The following is a 17,424-nucleotide window of genomic DNA, read 5'->3' on the forward strand; positions in this document are numbered from 1 at the left end:
AAGAGTGATGTTATGTGAATTTTTACGATTGAAAATTTTTAAACTTTTTGATGTCACACTAAAGCGTAATGTCGCACTGCACCCTTTGCACCCTCGCTTAAGCTGTCCATGATCAAGACGGTTTTGATCCGATTTCCGAACTTTCAGACAAGACATCCATGCCTCTCACTCAGCAGGTATTCAAACTCATACCTGCTGAAAGAAAGGATTGTTGTGCCCATTTGGGGCTACTGGGTAGTCATTTCATGACGGATTATTGAGCCAAACATTTTACCACATTCATTTATCTTTTTTATCACCTTGTGGTCATTACCTGCACACGAGGGCAATCAGACCGGGACGTACAGTTTATTGATAAATCCGGATGGCAGTGTTTGACATTTTTTTCCTCATGTATTTTGCCGAGGAATTAATGAGCTATCCCATGGGGGGGGGGGGACTTTCTGAGGAAGCAAGAGAACCGGGAAAAAAGATGTATAAGTGAAAGAGACATAAGTGAATAGCACACATTATGCTATGTTTTTGATCAGCAGTGCAGAAAATTGTCTTAAGCAAAAACTGAGAGAAACGTATAGGTGAGAGATCACTGTGTGATATATTATTTTCCCGATTTTCTTCCCTCATAAAAAATCGTCATCCGAAACAAATCACTTCACATTTCACACACACTTTGTAGTTTTCTTACCTAAGAACAGAAAGAGATTTATGGATGGATATAAAAAAAAAAGAGTTCTTACTGTCGCATTACATATGACTATCAATAATTTTCTAGAGTATGTGATCACCTGATTATGTTTCATTAGCAATGCAAATTGAATTTACGAATACAAGTTCAATATGGTCATGATCTGCTTTAAAATAAAAATATATATATATATCGTTTCACTATCGAGTTGCGATCGATTATAATCGTGCGAAGGTGTTTTCAACAGCTAATCAACAAAGACAATAGCTTTCGTGATTCCGCGAACAAATGTTGCAGACTTTGGCATCACTAGAGGCACCCTTTTCATCTATGGTGCTGGAAAATAGCTCGCGTGTAGAGAGACAAGTGAAAATTCGCATCGCGTACTGCTCGAGTTGATAAGTAAGACGACGCAATGACTTCTGAAATCGTGGATTTCTATAACGGCAGATCCATTTTCATCACAGGGGCTGCTGGATTTCTTGGAACGGTAAATGCTAATTGCTTGATTATGGAGGCTTATTAAGTTTACGTAACCATCAAATATTGGGTGTTATCTAGAAATGTGAACGTTTGCTTCGAAGCGTCGTTCAACAGAGTGGAACTTATCACGAATAGATTTTAATTAGAACATTCGTCTATTGTAGTCAGTAATGAACTATAGAAATTTTGATACCCATCATGAACGGAATTTACGCTCGCGGCATTGTATTTTTATATATTGTAATTTATACAAGCTTAATCATTTGTAGAATATGTTTGTATTATTCGATGGATGATTTATACGAATTATTATATCGAATTATTCCGAGCTATTTTGCAATTAATTTTAATACGATCAGCGTATGTAGGAAGAAACTAAAATATGGTAACTAAATATTACTCTGACTAATCATGTCTCCCAGAAACTGATAATTTGTAATAAATGTCGCATCATATATTATTTTTAACATAGAGGGACTTTTGAAATTAATTTCTTTTAGCCCCGTTCACATGTGCAAATATTGCGGTAGCAATGGGATTTCTAGCACCCGCTTGACAACTTTATTCCTTCGTAAGGAAAGAAACGGTGAGCAGTCATTGGTGAAAATTCTTGAAGCTGGTTTTAAACCCCCTTTTCTATTTCCCATGTGAACGGGGCTTTTGTTTGCATTAAAGTATGGAAAATTAGTGTCTGCACATATTTCGAAAAATAGCTTGTTACCAGGGTTCACGATCTAGCAGCCCGTGAGTCGGATCTTATTGGTGGAAAATCTATGTTAATCCACCTCCTTTAGAATGCAAGTATGATTATAAATGTAAATGGTACTTACAAGTGTTAGTGTAAGAAAGCCTATCATAAAAACCCTCCTGTTCCTCTTTTTTTGATTCACGGACGTCCTGACACTTAAGATGCCACTGAATAATGATATACGTTCATCTGGTTGACTGGTCCTTTGCTGAATTTCAGACCCGTTTTTTAAATTATGATTCGCACTTATACTATATAAATTTTTAAGAAAAATCTTGGGAAAGAAACATTTAAATGAGTCTTCGTTTTCTCTTGGAAATATTGAACACGATCAGGGACAAAAGATGACATGATCTTGCACAGGGATAAATTTCTCTCGCCGGTCAGTGTCACAAAATGTTTCAGTTGTGAATTCGTAATTACAATAAAATCAAATTTGACTACTGGTATGAAAATTGAGATTCTAGTCTTGCTTAAAAAATCTTCGTAAATCCCCCTAATTCGCATTTCTAATGAAGTGATTAAGTGTAATCAAGAATGAAAATTCGCGATTCGATTTTTTCCCTTTCAATTTCGAAGCATGGTCGTTGATTTTCAGATATCTATAAATATAGCTACTGAAAAATAATTTTTTTTGCTCGGCAACACAGGTGCTTATGGAGAGCCTCTTAAGATGCTGTCCGGGAATAGAAAACGTGTACATTCTCTTGCGAGAGAAAAAAAGTGTTTCTCCCGAAGACAGAAAGACTCAAATTCTGGAAAAAAAGGTAACTTATAAATTTGATGAATTTTTAAGCTAGAAGATTGGTGAAATTTAAGTGTAATCGTGAAATTTTTTAGGTAATTCTTTGACTCAATTATATATGTTTCGTTGTTATAAAATTTTAGGTATGTTTCCACAAAATATCTTGTATAAATTTGTATTATATGATTCGACAAGCAGGGAATGGCGAATTTAATGATTTGATAGCAAAATAACTTTAAACGTGTGATTTTTTTTTTTTTTCTTAGGTCTTCTCGAAACTGTTAAAAACGAATGCCGAAGTGGTTGCGAAAATTCGCGTCGTGGAAGGAGACATCGCTCAAGGCGACCTTGGTATTCAAACGGGCGTGTTGCAGGAGCTAGAAAGAAATGTGTCCGTGGTGTTTCATTGCGCTGCAATCATCAATTTCATTAGGAGCTTCAGGTAAAAATAATTTCCCCTCAATAATTAATGCAGAGAAGCGCGTCTAAAAAATACTTATGAATCAAAGTTTGATATTTTTATAATTCAGTGGCATCTCATGATTTTGTTCATGGACGAAATAGTTAGCTTTTTGTATTTCTTTATCGTGTAATATTCTGTACAACCTACGTGATTTTATTCCAGCATTCATATTAATTAGTATGCATTACTGAACTGTTCTTGTAGGGAGATGGTCACGCCGAATGTCATTGGGACAGATAATGTGATCAAGTTCTGCAGACGCCTTTCAAAACTGGCAGTATGTTCGACATTTTTTTAAAATCAAGATATTTATCCTCTACAATGCCTCCGTGTAAAATCAAATGCATTCCGATAAAAATATTGAATCGGATTACTTGAATAGATGTGATTTTTGAATTCTCGTGTTGCTATCACTGGATAATGTGTAAAAAAAAAATGTTTGAATTGATTGATTTTAGGCTTTCGTTCACTGTTCGACAGCATATTCGAACTGTAACCAGAAACACAAAATTGAAGAAAAAATCTACACTTTACCAGTAACTGCGAGACAAATCATAGACCATGCTAAGTAAGTCTCACTCTGTTACTTTAGATTAAGTTAATTTTTTCTGAATCATTAAATTGACTGGGATCATTTCAGAGTTGGCGACGACGAAAGATTGGAGCGACTCGCCTCCGAGTGTCAACCACCATGGCCGAATAACTACACGTTTACCAAATCTATTGCCGAGCATCTTATTTCGGATGAAGCGAATGACTTGCCGACTGCCATCGTTAGACCATCAGTCATAATTCACAACTGGAAAGGGGCAGTGCCTGTAAGATTCTTTGCTTTAAACACATTTTTTTCATAAACTGTTATTATAAATAGCATTGACCCCCCTATTTTAATTTATCTTTTAACCAAGACAAATAAAAGACATTTAGAAGTAACTTATCTAACAAACATGGTGTTAACTGGTCGCGAGGACGTTCAAAGACCACATATGGAACTTCAAATTTATTCACCAAAGAACATTTTTCGATTTTTTTATTGCTAAATATTCACTCAAGTTTCTTTTCGAGATTATAATCTCATCCACTGCTAGCATGACGGCTAAACTCGTCGCTGAAAATTATCCCAGCAAGCGGAAAGTACTGTTTCGAGTGATGAGCCCCTCCCCAGGATGAAAAGGTTAAATGGCGGATTTTGTTAGTAAAATACAGTCGAGAGGCCACAATGGGAATGTCATTCCCATGTCATTGAATTCACCATTTCACAGAGTAGTGCGTAGACACCTTCAGAATCACGATATTCATACTAGTAATGTAATCGCTTCTGTAAAGAACGTAACGAACCGATAGCACAACATGGGAAAATACTTTAATGTTATCAGGACTTCAGTTTATCAATTGCTATAAGAAACCTCGAGTCCTGATGTTATCACATTAAGCAGAGTGCACTGTATCTTTTAGTTCAACGCTCTTAACTATGAGGACTTGAAGTGTGTTAATTGCAATCATGTTTAATATTTACAGGGTTATATTGAAACTGGTGGAGGCATAGTTGACTTGAGCATTGGAGTAAATATAATTATCGAAATTTTAAATACTTTATATTAAATTTTTTTTTATATTAAGACTTTTTTTTAACATTAAAACCTTTTCTCTATATTAGATAGGTAAGGGATTTATTCGGGTTTTATACCTGCGTAAAGAGAACGTCGTCGATCTTATTCCTGCAGATGTCGTAGTGAATACTCTGATCACGACAGCATGGTACATTGGAACTAGAAGGTCAGTGTTTGCTACTTTAAGAATACAAATTTCATACGAATCTAATAAAATCAAAACTTGATAGAGCTCTCAGTTGGATAGGCGAATAAATGCACTCAGTGACGTAAAGTTAAATTTTTTTCTTTGCTTTAGTGTGGAGTCTCCACTGGTGGTGAACTGTATTGGAAGTCACGCTCTTCGTTTCACTTGGGGCGAAATCAACGAGCGTTTGTATAAACTTAGCGAAGAGAATCCTTTGCCTAAAATGTACCAGAAGCAATATCTTGTAGTCCGGAGCAATAGATTAACGTACTGGATGAGCGCAGTGGTCAACCATTATGGTCCTGCCTGTTTCATCGATTGCGTGCTATTACTCTTGGGCAAGAAGCCTATGTAAGTAATGTTTGTACATTTTTTAAGGGCAACGTAATGAAATGATCGCGAGTTGAGATGAAAATTTTATACACAATAGTATGAATCTGAACGTACATGAAAAGTTTTGGCTAATAAATTACAGCTACGTGTGAGTTGCAGGATGTGGATATTTCTCGAAATTGACTCTCGCTACAGGGGTCGTCCGCGGTGTGTAGACCTTCACAAAAGAGGTCCGCGATACCGAAAAGGTATCTACTTACCCGGAATATATTTTGAGACGCCCCCTACTGTATTTTTTATCTTCTATTTAATTACAATATCGGAAGGAATTTCGGATGACTTGGTGCATGCCGGAATGTCCTGCATGTGTACCTAAAGTAAAGATTATTGGGGGGGGGGGAAATCCGTGTTATGTTCAAAAAATATATCAGTGTTTCAAATTTGGAAGCGATGAGTAGTATATATTTGTTTCCGTTCGACAGATTGATGAATTTGTACAGATTCTATGACCGGATGGCCAGTGTAATGACTTATTTCATTGAAAATGAATGGACATTCGATTGCCGAAACCTAAAGATGTTGATTTCTGCTCAAAGTTCAGAGGATTCAAAGGTAAACTGCACCGTTATTTTTATAAAACATACTTTAATTAGTCCGTTTTCTCTTCTAAAAATATGAACATGTCTTCAAATCTATTTTTAATGACAAATTTCCAGGTGTTTCCTATGGATGTCGGGAAAATAGATAAAGACGACTTGATATCGTCTCTTCTGACTGGTGGACCTTTCTATGATTGGAAGACCGACAAAAGATCTTTCGAAGACAGAATGTCTATTTCGCATAAGTAAGTTTTTCTTATCTGACGCCCGATATTTTTTAGCAATTTCTTTTCAAGAGACCAATTTCTTTGGTTTGTAAACGTAAGCACAAACAGCAGATACCGAATAGTAAAAGAAATATCAAGCACTTTTTGGTGGAATTCAAATTTATGTGAAATTACTGGCATTGGGGTTTTTCAAAAATAAACGAATTATCCTCGTAAATATACATAGCACACCAGTGTTTCTTAATCTTTTTCCACCCGTGACCATCCCCCACTTCCTTTGGATCTTTTATTTCTCGTGTGATCTAGCGTCTTCCACCCTCATCAAGGAGAAAGACCCTTCCTACGTATTGAATTTTCTTCAGTAAATTTTTAGTGAACAAAATGTTGGCAGTAAGATCTGTCTCTGGACCATTAGGGTATTGGAGGGGGGGGGCGGGGGCTTATTTCTTGTCCCAGTTCTATCCAGGACCGTCTCAACATGGGCCTCTGATCAAAGATGTTTTCGGAAATCCAAACTTCGCCGGAAGTAGTAGCTTACATATCCTCCCCCTCACGCCAGAAGCATGAATGTGCAAATTCTTGAGGGGAAAAACCATGGGAAATGACGTTTGAATGTTTACCCATGTTACTCTAGAAGTTATTTTCCTAAAATGTTTTGTAACGTGTTTCAGTAAGGATACACATTTGCGTTTCAAGCAACAATTAGAATAAGGTATCCAACCAGCTGATAAAAAGTGACAATTTGCACATTCATGCTTCTAGCATGGGGGATGATATTTACTTATTCCCAAAAATCATTTGTACCAAATTTCATCAGATAAGGCCCTTATCTTAAGGTACTTTCTAAAACACCAAAAAATAGAGGGAAAATATATAATGGTTTGTATATATGACCGTGTATTTGTGCCATGTGTATTCAAATATACGTGACCACGTGGAGAATTTAAAGAATAGTTTGGTGAATGCAATTGATTCTCTAATATTTTATATTTTTACAGGAGATATATGATAACTACGTTCCTCAAATGGATGACAGTATTTGGTTTATTGATTCTATTTGGAGTAATAATTATGAAAGTATTTTCACTTGTAAAGTTCTGAAGGATAGTGGACCTGAATTTTTCACGTGTTCGTCTCTGTAGGAATGTTCAATAGCTAGTCTATTTGTTATTAAAAATGTTGACTTTCTAAAAAAATTGTTTTAAAGATTTTACTTCTTGAAGTTTAATAGTTGAGTTGATGTTCAGGAATATGTACTAAAATATAAATGATCGAATACATTGATGTTCGTAGCAGTTTCATGAAGATGAGGGAGTTGAAATGGGTTCTGTTTCAACAGAAATAGAAGTGTGTGTGTGTATATGACATTGAACATATTGTTTCCACGAAGTGATGAAAATTTGTCTGTTTTATACAAGCACATAAGTCTGATTCAAATTCAACGCATGAACTCAGAAATGGCGAAGAGAAAAGTAATGGAGCTCAAATATATTTTATTTCCTTTCATGAACCGTGGGACTTGGAGCTAAATATTTTATTTCAAAGTTTCATTCACCAAATTTGCTATTCTAGAGAAGGTGCTCTTTTACGAATTCGAAGAGAGATTTTAATGGTCTCCAATGCATTGTTCAAGTATGAAGTCGCAAACCAACCGGAGATAACTGCTGCCCATTCGCATCCAGCGCAGATCATATATTCATAACTGAGCTAAAACGAAAATACATATAACGGACTTAGAATAAATTATCTTAGCCTCGAGCATCTATATTGCTTTCAATTTAAATCTAATTCAAAACTATCTTACCATTCTAGGGAGTTCATATTTACGGACTTTCAGTAAATTTATTGAGTCGAATATTCCCTCGTCTGTACCAACTCTGGTAAGTGTGAAGATAGCTTGCTTTTAGTAAAAGTTTCCAACATGATTTTCAAAACTTATTAGTGTATACTGAAGAACATAAGTTTATTGTTTAAAAGTCGTAAAACTCTAATCCCCTCCCAGTATTTTAAACCATCGTGTATTTGGCAAATATTTCGCACGGTCGTAATTCGAAGAATCGCACGCTAGTAGATTCAACGTCTGTGATTGGAAGTTTTTATGGTAAAACTAAGTTGCGTTTGCAATATACAAAAAAACACTGCGGAAATAAATTTAGATTAACTATTTGCTGATATTAATTTGTCGCAGTTCTGTTTGCTGAATTCATTTTCGTGAGATGCGCTTGAGATAAGATTTATTCCAAAAAGTCTTTGATGTTAAAAAATAGGCATTCTGAAGTTTTATCAGAAAAAGGATACAAAAATACGCAGCGATAACCAAAACAGTAAAAGGGAGGAAACCTCGACAAGCGAGAAAGTTTTCTTTGAATACCACACATCGAGTAAAAGCTATGCATATGAGTAATGCTGTTCCACCTAGAGCCAAGACTGCTCCGATCAAGTGAGGTATTAAAACGAAGTATACCTAAGTGAGAAACGAGATGTTATTTTATTTGTGTATATTATTCGCAAGAAATATGTCTCGTAATTAAAAAATGAAATTATTTTTGCAGAATATGTAATACAACGTTAAGCAGTGATAATTCAGAATTTATTAAATCATTTCTCATTTTTTATTGATTAAACGTATTTCCTATAATTTCTAAAAGTTTCTGAACATACGCGATATGCGTGTAAAATTATGAATTAGAAAAAAAGTATCAAACGCTTATTTATTCGTAAAAAGTTGGTTATTACCCATTCATAAGCATTTCCAACTTCTGTGAATCCGAAGGGATATGACGCTGTAATTATCCATCCAATATGCATTGTTATGGTCGCAACGAGCTGGAAAACGTTGACGAGTTGCCAAAGAAAGCGAGTTCGACTCTTGTTTGGCTGATGCAGATATCTGATGACTGCAGCTACTATACCTAAATAATTCACAAATGTTTTGATAAATTACACTGTTCAACAATGAAGTTTTTACTGGAAAATTAGTTTATATATAGATATTTCGTGCTCTTAAACACAGAAATGATAGTGAAAATCCTTCCTTAGCTACTCAGAAAAATACATGACCATTTATATTGCATGTATATTACGGCAAATGTGATAAGGCCATAAAATTTATTATGAATTATAATCGAATTCATCACATTTTACCGTACACCTTCATACGAGTGTTCTCACTACTGCTTAAAGGAAACTTTAGATGCATATTTCTGTAGCATCCAGCAGAAATCTGCGAACATCGCAGTATTTCACTTGCCTTTCTATGGCTGTTCCACTGCAGAAATGTCATATCGTGTTGCGGTAAAAGCGTGGATCTAGGTTTTTTTATACCAAAGCGAGTTGGTAAAAGGCCGAAAAACGCTTACAAACGTTTGCATTTCGGACTTCCAAGTCAAAGCCCGTTTATAATCAATCAATTAACCATCATGTTAACCATTAGTTCCTGAAGCATATAATAATCAAGGGGAAAGTGCCCGAAATCAGCCCTCTCTAATTTGCATGTATAAAAGCTGCTATCTTACGAAAGTTCCGGGAAACTCTTCAGAACCATTCAGTTTAGTTGCAGTGACGAAAGCTTAGTTTTTCAAAAATAGTTTGTTTTATAAAATGCGAAATCAACTTTGAACAGTTATATTTACGACGGGAAAGTTTTTTTTATCATCAGTTAGCGATTGATAATCAGCACTTCAATATTGCATTGCATGGTCGTGTAGATGTAGTTTAGTCAAGAGCAGTCAATTTTTGCTGTAGCTGAATTACTATCCGTCCCCTCCGAGTATCAGTCGTACTCGGAGTACGACCGAGTACTCATTCCTGTGATATATTTTTTCCTGACTACTTATTCATTGATGTATGATCGTTTGTCGACCACCTTATACTGTGTTTAGCATTTCAATGTCTTATTCATGGAAAAAACTAATTATATAAATATAAGTATAACCATGTATATACTAATAAATATCGGTATAACTAAAATAAGTAGATAACTGGAAAGAGGACGGAATTAGGACATATTTTGATCAAAATCCAAAATTTGCGTTTGGTTTTTTTTGGTTAGAAAATTTATTCAGTACAATATCACACTTGCAACAATATTAAGCATGGAGTTGAGATTTCGCTCTGTTTATTAAATTAAACATTTATTTTGTCATGACGGCTCACTGTTGCGCGGGAGGTGCATCATGACCCCGTACCATTGCGGATCACCCGAAGTGTCCCTTCAGGGATGTCGAGACGCTAGCTATTGGCCTCAAGCATTTTAATTAATGAAAATAATTAACTTGATTAGAATCGAACTAAATCGTTAATCAGCTAGTTCATGGTTAATTTATAATCAATTACAATTATAGCTATTGATGAATTAATACGTCAGGAACCAGCTCATTATGGCTGATTGATTCATTAAAACGTTTACTGTTCGGAGTAAATTAACTTATACAATTCGTTGGTTAATTATTAAATAAGTATCGTTAAAAATTAATAAGCGCCAGAAACGAATAAATTCATGACGGTAAATTCATTCATTAAGAACGAGCTTTGACTTGAAAGTCCGAAATAAAATGTTAGCAAGAGTTTTTCGGACTTTCACTAGCTCGCCACAATATGTTTTAATGATCTCCGGGCTTTTATCGTGACACATATTTAGGCGAGAGTAAGAGAACAAACACTATGATATGAAAGATCTCTTATTCTTAAACACAATGATTTTTTTTTCAAATTTTTCCAATACCTATAAGAAAAAAAGTTGAGAAATATATATACACATAATGGATATTGTTTACAACACATGAATTATACGATATTCAATTATACTGTACTGCACGTGGGTAACTGCCGAAAAATGACATTTAGCATCTGTCCTTCACTATATAGTGGTAATAAATTTGGTGTGGAAATATAGCCTTTTTGCTCTTTGATTAAGCCTTGCTAGCAATAAAATCATGCGCATCATTTTCAAGGCTGGTATATAAGGAGGGAAAAACCAATCGGTTTAATTTTAGAAGTCAATTGATTCAAACCTCTTAGTTTCTGAACAACATATAAATTGAGTTATTTGTATAAATATAAAGTATATTATATATATTATAAGAGAAGCAACCATTGTGTGTGGGGAAAAGAACGTCATTACTGTGTCCTTACCAAAAAAACTATAAATTGTTACAGCGATCATAAATATTGCGCTTTCAGGAGGTGATCCAGCAGAGTGACTGAAAAAAAATCATACAAATAATTAAGATTCACTTCTTCTAAAATGTAATTTATGAAATCATTTTTGATCAAATTACTGTTAAAAGTAATGAAAAATCATAATGACGTATTTTCCTTGTTATATTATTTTCAATCCGCATACGTCTGTCTTTTTACTCTGTGTAAATCTTTCGTTTATATCGCGTGGTTTTAAACATTTTTTCGAGTCAGTCGACATCAGTAACATTATTACATTTCTCTGGACTTTCCTATTTTTTTTTAATGAATGTAAATGTGGGAAACTGCCGCAGTTATTCCCGTGAAAACATCAATCGTGTATAAGGTCAAAATCCTTATTATTTAGATTACAGGATATAATCTATATCAATCATCCAGATTTATCTCCCGCATTTTTGTAATTATACAAATCCGCATTCCTCTACCATTTTGGCAATTGTGCAAGTTCGAAACATGTTCCCTTATTAATTTTTGTAATTATGCAAGTTGCAAAATTTTTTCCTTCATTTTTGTCGTTATACAAGTTCGTAGCATGTTTTCTTTCCCATTTTTGTACCCGGGCAACGCCGGGTATTATAGCTAGTCGTGTATAAAAATGAATGTTTATTGAATGTATTATAAAAATTGAAATGTTTTATTTGGTCATATCCTGTCTTAAAAAACCAAATCACACATATTTGTTGACCTGCGTCTCACGTAGACAAACAAAAACTATTTTGTTTCTAACTGCAATATTCACTGGAATATTTGAATTCATATATGAGCAGCATAAACTAACGGAGGAGCTCATTATGCAATTTTTCCCACCTTTCAGCAATTTTTTGAATTCGAACATCTCGGCAAATATAGAAACATGAAATTTTTTTGTTGGCCTCAGAAGAGACAGGGCATGAACTTTCTCTAATTGGGTTTCATAGGACAGTTTGATCAAATATAAAAAATTAACTTTTTGATTTAGGTAACTATACAACTCCTCCAATATAAATAACGTATTTCAAATATGCACGTTATTTGGATATTTTTTTCCAATTGGAAGTATGCATCTAGGATCAACGGCTCGCCAGTCATTTGCTGCAAAGGGACTTAAGGTACCACCCTGTATATTCCCGACAGTAAATTGTGTCATTCTGTTCGAAGTTTTGTGCTGTACGCATTCTGTTCGAAGTTTTGTGCTGTACGCATTCTTGCCCGATTTTTGACTTACGGTTGCATTGTGCCCTTCTGTATTGCGAAATTTCAAGAATATCGTGAAATTTTCAAGTTTTTCAAATTCAAAGCCTCGTATTTTTGAATTTTGAGAAATACTGGTAACCCCCCAAAATATGAGTTGTAAGACATTGACTACTCTTCAAAACAACACTTGGTTCACTCGGATCGAATCGTCCCCGAGATATGATCCCGTTTGTAAACGTGTTGAATGTGGAAATTCGAAAATCGTGGGTTCACTCTGCGTGCGCAGTTCGTGACGTCCGGCCGCCACTGATGTCGGAATAATACTGACACACAACTTTAATTTTTGCTCTTCAAAATGAGACTAAGATGGCGGAGGCCGCTATGTTTGTATTTTACCGAGTAATTAAAATTTGAAATTATTTCTACAGAAAAAAACAATCATTTGTGTGTGTGAGAGCGCGATTGCCTTCCAACATCCGGCATCGAATTAAGGCATTTTCACATCAAAAAGACAAAAAATATCTTAGACTTTATTAGACTTTAGAAAATATTTTAGACAACAAACTTACCTAATAAAGGGTAAGAAGAAATGAACTTTATTACTCATGGCAGATGTCACATAACAAAAGAAGCAACCGATTGCATGGAACCAAACGGAAGTCTTAAACATCCAGTTCCATGTAATAAATCCATTCGAGTTTTCTATAAGCTGAGGAAGATTGACTTGACTGTAAGCTAAGGTGAAAGGAGGCATTATTTAAGATTAGATATATATACAGGGAGTTCTGTTAATGGTCCGACAAACTCAGAGGATTGTTAGTAGGCATCAAGAGGAACAAAAATTGCAATGGAACATGGTGTCACAAACCACGTTGTGAGGGTGAAAATCGCGAAAAACGCATGCAGGTTTCGACGTCAAGCTGGAACGACAAAGTACAATAATAACTACAAAAAAGTTCGATTAATTATTACAAAGAGTTGTATTGGAAGTGGTGGACGCTGACGTCATTGCACAGTCTACAAAGACGTAAAAACGATTTCCTGATGCACACTCGAAGATACCAGATATGCTTTTGATGTCTGCCGCAGTGGCGACAATCCACGCTATGAGATGTTATAGGCGTCGCATAAACTAGTGATTTAAGGTGACCCCGTAGGAAAAGGTCACATGGATTGAGATCCGGCGAACGTGGAGGCCAAGCAACTGGTCCCGCGTATCCAATCCAGCTCCTTAGGTATATAACCGCAATAGCGCTAATTTACGTCGTCTGCAGCGCGTGATCATACCCCAGCGCACACGTTTCGTGACGCTGCTTACGTCAGATATGGTGAGCGAACCCACGAATGTATTCAGCGATCAACTGACATCCACCTTCGTCTCCTCTGGACTCCTGGCCTGCATGCGTTTATTCGCGATTTTCACACTACGTTCCATTGCAATTTTTGTTCCTCTCTTGATGCCTACTAACAACCCTCTGAGATTTTAGGTCCATTAACAGAACACCCTGTATGCATTACGCATAAGATATCGGACAGAATGGAAAATCCATTGTGCACATTAATAGTAAACTAGGAATAATCGTGTGGTGTGGATTTCTCAAATAATTGAAACTATTTATTTTGCTGCCTTAGGGGCCATTCAAGTATTACGTAAGCAAATTTTTAGCCATTTTTGACCCCCCCCCGTCAGCAAAATTTCGTCATCACTGCCCCCCCCCCCCCGCGTAATTCATATTGGTGGGATCAGAAACGTACGTTTGAGGGGGCATAGAGGGCTCGTGTGCCTCCCCCCCAGACGGAATTTTTTTTTTAAATCTAAAGAAAATATCTTTATATGTTATTATAATCGATTTCTGTTAATTTCAATGCTATTTGAAGGGTAAGACCTCAACATTTCTTTTTAAGAAATTCATTGCTACCCACCGTTTAAGCCATATATGGCAAACCCTTGACCCGCGGAACAAATGTGGCCCTCAAGGTTATCTGATGTGGCTTGCCTCCCCTCAAACCTAATTTTGTAAAAATGAACTAAGCTGCACATTTTTACAAATCGCTTAAATGACCCGAGGCCCAATTCCAGAGTATTTAAGTGGCCCGTGGCGCATTTTCAGATCACTGAAGTAGGCCTCAAAGATCACTTTCACATTCAAAGATCACCTAAGTAACCCGCGACACAGTTACAGAACATTTAAAGGATCCGTGGCACATTTAGAGATCCCTTGAGTGACATGCAGCACACTTTTAGAACACTTTAGTGGCCCGGAAACTTTTCCAGAGCATTATAAGGATCCGTGAAACATTTATAGATCATTAAAGTGGCTCTGTAGGGCTCATTAATAGGTCGAATGTTAGTTCAGGTGCCCAATAACTATCGAAAGGTTTTTTTTTACGTTTTTGGCGCACCGAATAAGATGCCATTAAGAATATTTCATATTTTCTTAAAGGGTGGTTGATGACGTAAGCATTATCCAAATACCCCTCCCCCATGTCATCAAAAGTCAGCAAATCTGAAACCCCCTTCCCTCCATCGTTGCTTACGTAATACTTGAATGACCCCTTATCCACAATGAGCATTTAGTTATATACAATCTGCATATAATTATACTTTGAGAATAAAATGATACCGAAAATAGTGCAATTCTCTAAATGCATGCATGCATTCACTCAGTAAGTTCACTCACTTAAGTTCTTTGAGATGTGCAAGAAAATGCCGTGAAATATTATACAGTTAATATAATAACAGTATTAGATTATTCACTCTTTGTATTTACACTATCAATTTACTTACATTCAATAATTTTAACACTCAACATCAATGTTACGGCTGGGATTACACTATAATAATTTAATAAAAGATCTTTTACGCAACTTGAAAAAAACAACCAATAAGCCTATAGGTTACATTCGCTCATTGTTTAAATTTTTTGTTTTATAAAATAACGTTTCTAAAACTTTTATAGTGTAATTCCAGCAGAAGTTTAAGAGTCAATGAAGATAGGATCGAAAGCAGAAAATTATTTAAATCGGTCGTCTAAGGCACTAAACATTTACGCTTATTTTACAAAAAATATATATGTCATATTCTCTCGTTCTGAAATTTTTCAGAAGCTCATCAATAAAATATCATTTACCAGTAAGGCCGGAATTACACTATAAAAGTTTGATAAAAGAAATTTTACAAAACTTGGAAAAAAACAACCAATAAGCTTATTGGTTACATATTCGATCTAATATAATCGATTCGCTTATTGGTTGAATTTTCCAGCGTTATAAAAGAACTTTCATGAAACTTTTACAGTGCAATGCCGGCATCAATATTGCATTTGAGAAAAAATTCCTTACGTTCTTTTCCATTTTTTGAGGTTGAATGACGCTTTCTTAGATGGAAGTCCGTGATTCCTGTTAGCGATTTGTGAGAGATGCGATTCGGGAGCTGATAAAGCAAACCTCTTTGAATATCAAGATATTCTGCATTTCTCTCGTACGAAAACGATATTTGTGTGTAGTCTGCGTTAAATTTCGCTTTTTCCATTATTTTGTCGTATTTGACCTTTAAAAGGTTGTAGGACTGTTCATGTCTCGCAAGTGATCACGTTTTTCTTCTCATAAACTTCATCTTTGTATATGAAATTCATGACTTGATCACGATGAATATACATTGTCCACTAATGTTGCAGTAGAAAATCTACGAATAAAGTTAGAACTTTATGAGTGAATGGCTTGTGAATGAATGGAAAATACAGATGGAAGTTCGTAAATACAGTGAAACTTGGATATAACGATGCTCTGAGGACCAAGAAATTGTTGTATCGGGTATCGCTGTAATTCAATGTAATAAACCTTACTATATAGAAGGCTTTATAAATAAAAAACAACCTTTAGATTTAAAAAAAAAGAAGTTTCTGTAGATGCTGTATTTTTGAAAAAGTTCTTCCTCAGAGAGCAGCAGGTAGACTGGAAATTGAGGCATTTTCTATTTTCACTTCAAATAATGGAAGACAGGTGGCAGCATCAGTAGAATACGAAAAGGGCCGTTCAAGTATTACGTCAGCAAATTTTCAGCCATTTTTGTAAGCATCATCCAAACCCCCCCCCCCCCACACACCTTGTCATCAAAAATTAGCGTTAGAAAAAGGAAAAGAGGAAAAGAAAGAAAAAATATATAATAGGAAAAAGTATACTAAATAGTTTTATTAAAAATACTGTAAAGCTTCGCAATGGCGAATAGAGAGGAAAGAAAACACAGAACTTGTTTGAATTTATTCAACTGTCGCTTGGACCAAATATTACGCCCGTGATCGTAAAGAGGTTAAATAAGTGTGCTGGCTCGCATTTTTTAACAAAATAATTTTTTATTCAATAACCGTCATTCGTTAAGTTTGAAAGCAAATGAATTTGAAGTCGCTAACAGAAAAAGAAACTCCGTAAAAGCATCTAAAAACTATGTCTGTTTTTTGAATCCCTTCTAATTGGGGACAAATTTCGTGCAACATATTTCTGAGCCAAAGCCAAAAAAATGTGTCGAAATGCTAAGTATGAGAAATTTAATATCTTGCGTCATTTCAATTTTGAGGAATATAATCAACCATCATGTTAAATTTTTATTCCCCATTTCGCACCCCTGGTTAAGAATCACTGCTTTAGGGCCACGCATATACCATTCAGGTCCGGCATGTACCGATTTGTCAGACATTTCCCGGAGGAATGCGTATGAGTTGCATGTGCGGTTAAGTAGTAGCAGTTGATGCTGCATTAGTAAGGTGGCTACACGTCATTATGGATTAAGATATTCCCATAATATATTTATGTTCATTAACCTGTGGTTAATGTGCATTTCATTCAGGCCTAGGTTTTCTTCAAATAAGTGCTATATTTGCAATAACTATTTTTTATCGTCAAGTTGTTTGCTTACACTTCTCTTCTGTAAAGTACGGTGGTTTGAAATAGATCACCTTAATAATAATAAAATTTC

At 35.4% G+C, this 17,424-nt stretch overlaps 2 protein-coding genes across 2 annotated transcripts; one reads left to right on the top strand and one right to left on the bottom strand.

Moving 5' to 3' along the window:
• The first annotated feature begins 961 nt into the window (after positions 1–961).
• LOC149086429 (fatty acyl-CoA reductase 1-like) lies at positions 962–7,293 on the top strand. Its single transcript, XM_089255539.1, has 12 exons — positions 962–1,175; positions 2,567–2,683; positions 2,928–3,103; positions 3,329–3,401; positions 3,583–3,692; positions 3,765–3,942; positions 4,643–4,687; positions 4,782–4,900; positions 5,033–5,272; positions 5,737–5,866; positions 5,971–6,098; positions 7,079–7,293. Exons 1-12 carry the CDS (start codon positions 1,101–1,103, stop codon positions 7,179–7,181), a joined length of 1,494 nt encoding a protein of 497 aa, XP_089111665.1. The 5' UTR covers positions 962–1,100; the 3' UTR covers positions 7,182–7,293.
• Positions 7,294–7,643: 350 nt separating this feature from the next.
• Positions 7,644–15,854, bottom strand: LOC149086430 (uncharacterized). Its single transcript, XM_089231774.1, has 5 exons — positions 15,795–15,854; positions 13,022–13,187; positions 11,214–11,281; positions 8,817–8,992; positions 7,644–7,787 (listed from the first exon to the last, which is right to left on the bottom strand). Exons 2-5 carry the CDS (start codon positions 13,120–13,122, stop codon positions 7,644–7,646), a joined length of 489 nt encoding a protein of 162 aa, XP_089087900.1. The 5' UTR covers positions 13,123–13,187; positions 15,795–15,854.
• Between the last annotated feature and the right edge of the window lie 1,570 nt (positions 15,855–17,424).

This window comes from Pholcus phalangioides, unplaced genomic scaffold, assembly GCF_987345545.1.
Source record: "Pholcus phalangioides strain wild (caught in Gottingen) unplaced genomic scaffold, Ppha-v1.0 ptg000004l_1, whole genome shotgun sequence".
In the NCBI taxonomy this organism is placed as follows: Eukaryota; Metazoa; Arthropoda; class Arachnida; order Araneae; family Pholcidae; genus Pholcus; species Pholcus phalangioides.

Excerpts from the sequence above, each read along its gene's own strand:
- LOC149086429 (XM_089255539.1), top strand. The coding sequence starts at position 1,101 with ATGACTTCTGAAATCGTGGATTTCTATAACGGCAGATCCATTTTCATC. Across the intron at positions 3,943-4,642 it reads ACTGGAAAGGGGCAGTGCCT|GGTTATATTGAAACTGGTGG; the intron begins GTAAGATTCTTT and ends TAATATTTACAG. Across the intron at positions 5,273-5,736 it reads CTCTTGGGCAAGAAGCCTAT|ATTGATGAATTTGTACAGAT; the intron begins GTAAGTAATGTT and ends TCCGTTCGACAG.
- LOC149086430 (XM_089231774.1), bottom strand. The coding sequence starts at position 13,122 with ATGTTTAAGACTTCCGTTTGGTTCCATGCAATCGGTTGCTTCTTTTGT. Across the intron at positions 11,282-13,021 it reads TTCTTCTTACCCTTTATTAG|TCACTCTGCTGGATCACCTC; the intron begins GTAAGTTTGTTG and ends ATTTTTTTTCAG. Across the intron at positions 7,788-8,816 it reads TTGGAAATGCTTATGAATGG|CTCAGTTATGAATATATGAT; the intron begins GTAATAACCAAC and ends TTTTCGTTTTAG.